The sequence below is a fragment of the Pundamilia nyererei genome, unplaced genomic scaffold (genome assembly GCF_000239375.1).
Source record: "Pundamilia nyererei isolate P.nyererei 1_Seehausen unplaced genomic scaffold, PunNye1.0 scaffold00103, whole genome shotgun sequence".
NCBI lineage: Eukaryota > Metazoa > Chordata > Actinopteri > Cichliformes > Cichlidae > Pundamilia > Pundamilia nyererei.
In genome coordinates this window covers 2,191,869-2,200,242 of record NW_005187504.1, presented here as the reverse complement: position 1 = coordinate 2,200,242, position 8,374 = coordinate 2,191,869, and the positions used below count along the sequence as shown (strand labels likewise).

Sequence of the window (8,374 nt, the reverse complement as noted above, 5' to 3'; positions counted from 1 at the left end):
TAAGAGTACTTATGGAAATCTCTGATACATGGAAGGAAAATGTGTATTTTTCTATTTTTGTTCCACTGTTAGTTGTTCTTTTTATGAAAGAGCTGTGACTGCAGCCTGTGGTCTCCCAGACTCTTATTCACAGTTCATATCTTAGTCCATCTTTCATGGAGGCACCGAGGGGAAAAAATTACTGGCTTTTTAAAAATTGTAAAAACTGTAATCACACCAACACTGTTTCAAGTCTCTGCCCATGACTGGAGTGGAAGTGGAAAAAGCAACACACTACAGAAATAGTTGATTCCCATTTAAAAGTTTAAAACTTATGTGGAAGAAGCACATTCAAGTAGTCAGAATGAGACCTCCAGGGATGAGCAGTGCTGGAGCAGTCCAAAGGTACACAAGATCTGCACTAGATAGAGATGATATAATTATTATAGTATATAATAATAACTATTATTTTTCTTTTTTTAGTTTATCTAGAAAAAACAGCTGGCTCATTTGGGAGGGACTCAGAGTAGAGCTGCTACTCCTCCACATTGAAAGAGGCCAGCTGTGGTGGTTCAGACATTTGATTAGGAGTCCTCTTGGGGGTGAGGTGTTCCGCTTATGTCCTACAGGAAGGAGGACATGCCAGAGGGATAACTTCTCTCAGCCTGGGAACACTTACGTAGGTCATTTTTATGCTCACTGCATCGCTTGTGTTGTGTGATGCGTATATGTAAGAGACATAAAGACACACAGAGGAAGATGTTGCATCTGTTTGAAAATGTGAGTTTGTGTAAAGAAATTTGCAAAAAAAATGCTGATGCCCTGGCAACATAGCCCCAGATACACAGCAGAAAACGGATGGATGGATGGATGGATGGATTTATCAACACTAGGAACTCAAATCTTAAATTAAGGCAGAAATGTGCCGGTTCCATTTATGATACAGTTCAGATCAATCCAGCTCGATTAAATTCAGTCCTAATCACAGGAAGCTAAAAGCAAAAACTTGCAATTATTTCTTTGTTTCTGCTCTATACATCTGGAAAGACTGTTCCTCTTAGATGATAGCACAGTTTTAAGGAAAATGCATTTATGGGTTGAGCAGCTGAGTTGAGTACGTGGTGATGGCACGGTAAACTTGCCTTTACTGTTGTGAACAGCAAAGAAAGATTTTCATTGCACAGGCAAACGTCTCTTGCAGGGAAACATGTACTGTGTATAATACAACTTTGAAACTTGAAATGTATTGTGCCAAGCTTGTTTTTTTGTATATACAGCAGTATATTTGCAGATAAGTTTCTTTTTTCCTGTTAAAAATGAACTTTAAGGGTTCTACAGGTGGGGTGTCAAACGTATTTCATATTTTTCGATTATTAATGGCTCGTCAGTATGTGGGAGCCGAATCCTCAACCTGGCTGAGAATCCACACAGGCAGGGGTGGGGCTTTATTTTGATGGGCACACCATGCAGCCACTAACACGCAAAGATAGACTGGAACCATAGCATGGGGGGAAAGGAAGGGGGGCAGACGTTCCAAAGACAGCCAGTGTACAGGTCGGATTTAAACACGAGCATGTTGGGAAAAGTGAAGAAATGAGCGGAAACTTAAAATAAGAAGCATCTGGCTGCATTTCAATGATATTGAGTATCTGAGTGTCTAAATGAGTGTCACAGGCCTGAATGGGTGCTTGAAGCCATTTATAATTCTTGTATAATTCTAATTCTAGAAACACAACAAAAAAGAAATTTTGGACGTTTAACTGTATTTTCAGTTTCAAATTTTTTCAGTTTTTCCCAGTGATAAAAAAAACTCCCTTTTTCATACTACACAAAGTAATTAAGCAATAAACAATTAACTTGTTGAAACCCAATGCTCACGGTATTGGGGGACAAGAGGGAGAACATCTGGTTTAATGGGATGTACTGCCAGATCTGTTATTTAAATATAGACATGTGTGGGATCCACAGAAACATCAGAATCTCAGCTAAAAGCTCATGTATAGGAATTTTTTTTATTTATGTATTAATCACATTATTTTATTCCCCCCCAGCAAACAAACAAAGAAACAAAACCTGGACAATCCGGGCAATGAGTTAGCAGAACATTTTCTGCCATTTTGCACTTTTCTTTTTCAATTTAAGTCCAAAGAGTCATGCTAACAAGTTTCTTTCTTTGTCACAGCAGCGTTTTCTTTATCATGCACACTTCAGACGCGGACTACACCTTTCTTGGCTGCTGCCTCAAAGCACATTGTGCGCTGTCTAGCTTGCGTGCTGCACAATAGCGTTTAATATTTAGTATCTACTGTTATCTACTGCTAGCTAGTTTATTGTGATGGTGCTGTATTTATTATGTTGCTTTTTTTTTTTTGTTTGCTTTCTCTTCTGTTTTTTTTCTCCATACAGGTGATTCAGGTGTTTTGTTTGTTTTTCTTTCTTTCTTCCCCCCCTTCTCACCGTCTCTTCTCCCCTCTGGTTTTCTTTCTCTCCCTTCTTTCTTTCATTCTTTCTCCCTGTCCTATCTCCCAGTCATGTCTGTCCCGTTTGCAACCGAAAATAAAATAAATACATAATTATAATACAGGTCAATCAAATGGACCAATATGGCAAGGCCATGATGATCCACTTGGTAAAATAAATCCGCTTGGCATCTTTCTTGGCCTTAAGACAACAATTCTGATGGCTAAAGATCCAAACAGGACAAAAAAAAAAGACAAAAACAAAAAAGAAAGGGGAGCTTCACTGGCCTGCTTAAGATCAAAGTGGGCTATATGTGGCCTGTGGTGTAAAATGAGTTTGACACCCCTGCTCTACAGTAATCTGCAACTCCGTCCGAATATCAGAAAAAAGTTGTTTCTAAGGTCCAAGATTGTAGAGTGCATCCCCAAAACCCAGAAACTACTTAAAATATCTTTTGTTTACTTCTTGACTCAACATTTCTGAGCACTCAGTACTAAGATGAAAATATCCCTTTGTCCAGCTAACAGCTCTGGTTCCATGTATTACACTCAGTTTTTCTAAGAAAGCTCACGCTGAGAGTCAGGCACCAAACTTCTCAGAGCTGTTATCAAATAAATGTGAGTCTGAGTGCTCCCTAACTAAAAAGACCGTCTCTCTTCTTTTACTGTGTCCTCACTCACCGTGCACTCTGCCCAACACCAGCGACTTGATTGCATTAAATTCCCCGTCAGATGTCAGGTTGAAGTCTTCTCTGGCATTTTGGTCAATCTGAAAAAAATAAATAAATAAATTGGCTTTTGTTCAACCTTTAATTTTTAAAGTAGAATCCAATACAGGATAATTTAAGACAAATAAAAGCACAGAAAATTAAAAGATCTGAATACAAATTGATGATTAAAAAAAACAAAAGGAAAGTTTTTGAAATATTAGAACAATTAAGAAAAATGAAAACTGAAAGTTGAAAGTGCATCAACTCGGACATGAACAGCTGGAAGTGGAATAAGATCAAATTAAAATTTTAAAATGCCCTAGGCATAAAAACGAGCAAAGTATTACATTGTTCTGTGAGCTATTCTAGTTATTAGATGCAGTGAGTTTTACTTTCGTGCCAGTCATTACTTTTCAGTCAGCGGTGACGTGAATCTGGCGCTCCATCCTTTTTAAATTTGATTTTTTTTTTTTTTAAATGTTCAGCTTTCCCTTTATCTCAACAGCTCAAAGGGAGGAATGAGCAACAGAGTCCAAACTTGCAGTTAAAAACATTCAGTCATCCAGAATGAAATTCACCACTGGAGATTATTTTAATTAGAGCAGCTCCACAGAGAGTATCTCACCATGTGGCCGTGAAGAAGAAAACCTAGTCAAAATCATAACTGAAGTTTCCATCAAAGGGGGAAAAAAAAGAAAAACTTTTGTAAGTCATTATAAATGCTGATTACTTCAACAAGACATCTACTGTTTGAAGTAACATTTACTTGAGGTCATAGCTACACTTCTTTATCGTAAAGCTCCAGAATGGTGTATTTACAAGACCTATTAGGAGAAATGGAAAAAGCATTCATAATGATCTTTGGTTCAGGCCCAGAACAGCTTCATGAGTGAGGGGAGAGGGGAGGATTAACAGATGGCTGTTATTATGGTGAGGAGAGGTGAACGTGAAGCAAATCTGTAAGATTTACCGGTTGATCTACGTTGCTACCCAGACCACGGCCACAAGTTGTCACCAAAAGAATGAGGTCATGGATACAAGTGGTGGAAATGAGCTTTTTCTCATGGGTGACAAGGTTCTTCCTTAGAGATGAGCTAAAGAGCTCAGTTATTGAGAAAGGGCTTAGATTAGAGCTGCTACTCCTGCACATCGACAAAGGAGCCAGCTGAGGTGGACCAGGGGAGGAGGCTCAAGGACAGACCCAAGACACCTACCCAGATGTTCCCCCAGAGAATGGGACGACAGGGCATCTTTGCTTAAACTGCAGACGACCCAGATGCAGATGTGGATAAGCAACTGAAAATAGAGCGCTGAACAGACCAAAAACAAATAAAATACTAGCTCTGACCTTTCACATTTTTATATTGAACTTAGGGCACATACAAGGCTAAAGAAGAGGGGTGATTTATTGCAATGAATCACATATCTTATGCATTTACACCATTCTGCTTGCTTCTTTCTGCTGCTCTCGTATCTGTAAGAGGTCACCACAGCAGGATATTATTTATTTATTTACTTTTACACTCAATGCCCTTCCTAATGCAACCCTCCAAGGGATTTGTGTTTTTTAAAGGTGTGTGAAAATATGATGAGCTGTAGGTGAAACTGTAATTGGGTACTTATGTTAAAGTGTACATAGAAGTTTTTGCCAATCCATTACACACATTGTATAAAAAAAACAAGTTGGTGTGAATGAAAGTGAGTGTACTAGGAATCCAAAATTGCCATTAAAAGATTAACTAGAAAAATAAGAACTGCATTTAACCTTGATATGAGGATAATTTACAAGGTCTAAAATACAACAGATGTGCAGTTCCCTCAAACCACATTTTTAATTCAGTAGATAGACATTCACATAGAATAAAGAAACATACTACGTCCCTGTAGTCAAATTTTAGTGAAAAATAGACACAAATAAACTTTACACTGACTCAAACACCGTCTCTCCAACCCAACCTGAAAATTGCTTGCAATAATTGCTTACATTAAATTGTGGAGGCAAGTGAAAAAAATGGCTGAAGTTGCTATTAAACATGCTTAGAATTAAATAATGAAAACTCAAAGACAAGCAGGAAGTCAGAGAGTTTGTCCACTTTAACTACCTGCTTTGGATACCTATGCAGGGAGAGGCTGATAAAACAATTACTGGTTAAGAAAGCTCCCCCAATTGGGTTTGCAGTTTGCAGTTCTACTGATATGAAATAAGCTCTAGATACATTTTTATAGCCTTAAGCTGATATGATATCACTGAAATTACAGTAGGTTTCCACATATTATAACCTAGATTGGTTCTATTGAACAGGAAGTACCTTTTGCAGTTAGGTCCCTTGTGTTTACACACGGCACCCAAGTCCAGAACTTTATCTTGCTGTCTCTGACAAACGTTGACGTACTATTTTAAGGATCTAATGGAGTGTGTCAGTAAACCTAAAGGAAACGAAACACTGGGCCATCTGATAAGAGTGCAGAAAGAGAGGGCATGATGTATTAGCAGCCCAGGGTGATTTCGTTTTTCATTTTTCATTCGCTCAGGGGGAGAGGATATGACGGTGTCCAATTGTGAGACCACTTTAGAGAGTCTATGCTGCTGGCCATCAAGATGCAGCTGGGTGACAATCGATGAAGGTCACCTGATGTTCCCGAAGCATGTTGTAACAATATAATGACTCAAGGTGATGGAAACCGGTAAGATGAGATGCAACTCATATTTCACTGGAGTCTTGACAAACTGCATCAAGACGAGGTCACCTTATATTTCATTTCAGGGTGTTGATAATTATAGAGACGTCCAGGCTGCTGGCTCCCAGTGAGATTAAGTTTACCTCATATATCATCTGAGGCTGTTGTTAACAAGATGTTAACGCTGTTCATGAGATTTAGATATTTTGAAGTTGATCCATATTTCACCCAGAGCTGTTTTAATGTGTAGTTTATCCCTGCTATCCTTCCATAGCTCTGCAGTAATAACTGGAGCTTCCTCGAACTAAATTAACACAGGGACTATTGAGCCTTCCTGAAGCGACATGATGCGACTGGATCAAATGGAAAATAATTTCGGTTAAAAAGTAAAAAACTTTTTAACAAATGGCAACTCGTTTCAGACAAATCATTTTTAAACTGCCAAATCTGCCACATGTTTGTGGGAAACACCTGTGCTATACATTTTATGTCAGTGGTTTCAGGATTATTTTCCATGTTATGACTGATGGTGAAGCAAGTAAAGAAGGAGCCTATGCACAGCTGTGACGTTATCGTATCTGTGACAAATAGAATCTGTGTGCGTGGCATGTTTGAACAATAACATACAGATAGAAAATATTAAATACATAAGATGACATTTACGTATTTATATTTTTTTTATTTTGGGGTCTTTATCTTGAAACTGAACGGAAACGACTTAATTACAGGGGCTGGAAAAGGGAGCACATTAACTTTTCTGTGGAAGTCTATGGACCATAAACGAAACAACATCCAATGCTCTTTAGTGTATAAGTGTCGGAGTTAATAGACTCAGGTTAATAAAAGCAAAAATAAGTCAGGGTTGCCCGATACTGACGGGTAAGTTGTAATAGGATCTATTCACACTGGGCTAATGGAGTTTGTTTTAAAACAGTGAGAGCACAGTGGCATATCTGGGAATAAATGCTCACGCAGGAACTGCAAAACATTCAATCATTCTTTAAAATAATTTGATTGATCAGAGCATAGTGCTTTTTGTCCCCATCTGGTGGTGAAAAAACCATTGTAACCTTTTATTTTAAAGAGGAAGTCAGTTGAAACGGCAGAAATTACACTCTTCTGTCACTTCAAAGCTGTTAAAATTGAACAGTGTTGTTATTTTGTGTGTAAGGTGAGATGCTCCTCCCTATTTTCTACTCACTCGTGCAGTCCCTGCTTTTGTAGTCTCTTGAAGATTTAAGGAAGCACATATCACCTTGTCGTATACTGTATGCATGTATAGTATAGTGTATATTGCACACAACCTAAGTAAAACCATAAATGTAGTTATACAGTATTTGTGTTCTTTTCCTCACCTGCACAGACACAGAGTCTGTCAGCCTCCTGATGGAGACGGTGTGCAGCTGTCCGTTGGCGAGGTTCCTCACTTTGCTCCTCAGCACTTCCGTGTCTCTGCTGCTGTCCAGCTTGTATCTCACCTCCAGCTTATCTTAATCACACAAACACAAAGTTTTTCCACGTTAAACTTCTTTCTTACTCTTGACGAAAACATCCGTGTGTTCTATAACCTTTACGAAAAAAACATCCTTAAGAAAAATAACCTTAGATTCGCATCTTTCGGATTCATCACTGAGTTAATAAAGCTTTCCATTTTAAGAGGATTAAGAGGTAATTCCCTATCAATAACAAAACTCTAAATCTAATTAATTTTCCTAATATACAGAGCATTAGGAGCGGATTTATATAAAGCAACGTTATTTCTTTGGGGCTTTTAAGATTAAAACCAAGGATATGAAATTATACATTGTCCTTCAAACGCATCCATGTTATCAGGATAATATTTTTCAATTATAAATAATCCCATAAGAAACACTTCATAATCATGATTCACTGTGTTCATCTTTTAATTAGGTGTATTTACGAAAAGGGAATAATTACTTGATGTATTAAAGCTCATTCCCGTAGCTGCCATCTCTGATAACGTGGTTTATGCATAAGTTCTTGAAAGCAAGACTTAAGTGATTAACAATGAATATCTCTCATTTTGGCTGAAGAATGTTCAAGTGCAGCAAAGGAAATAAGCAGAACAAGAGAGAGCTCTTAAGGATTTCACTGGACACGTTTAAGCACATTTACCTGTCAACTCCCCGGTCAGCATGAAGCCTTAATAACTCAGAGAAAGCCGACAGACAACAGGGCATTAACAGCAGAAAAAAAAAAAAACATTTATAGCTAACCAAGCAGCATAGTGCCAATTTTATTGCTGGATGCTGAAAATGCCATTCATCATCCAAACTCTTATTCCTGCAGCACTTTTTCAAAGACAAAACAGCTGGACGTGTTAAAAGGCAGGAGAGTAGACAGTAGTAGAGTAGACAGGGATCCAGAGAGAGGATAGATCTGACAGATTCTTATAGATCTTCTGAAGCTGCTAAGTAGAAGAGGAGGAGAAGACTGAGAGAAGCAGGAGAGGGCAGAGCCTGATATGTGGAAAAGATGACGGGAAAGGGGAAAGACTGAGAGGTGAGGAGAACTTTGATATATATA

The 8,374-nt window shown here is 38.3% G+C and overlaps 1 protein-coding gene across 1 annotated transcript in view; it reads right to left on the bottom strand.

Annotated features, from left to right (window-relative positions):
• Positions 1–8,374, bottom strand: part of LOC102192421 (contactin-associated protein-like 4) — an 81,743-nt gene that overhangs the window by 8,201 nt on the left and 65,168 nt on the right. Inside the window, exons 15-16 of the mRNA XM_005740774.2 lie at positions 7,183–7,316; positions 3,120–3,207 (exon numbers count right to left, since the gene is read on the bottom strand). Coding sequence (XP_005740831.2) covers positions 3,120–3,207; positions 7,183–7,316 — 222 coding nt within the window. The remainder of the gene's footprint in view (positions 1–3,119; positions 3,208–7,182; positions 7,317–8,374) is intronic.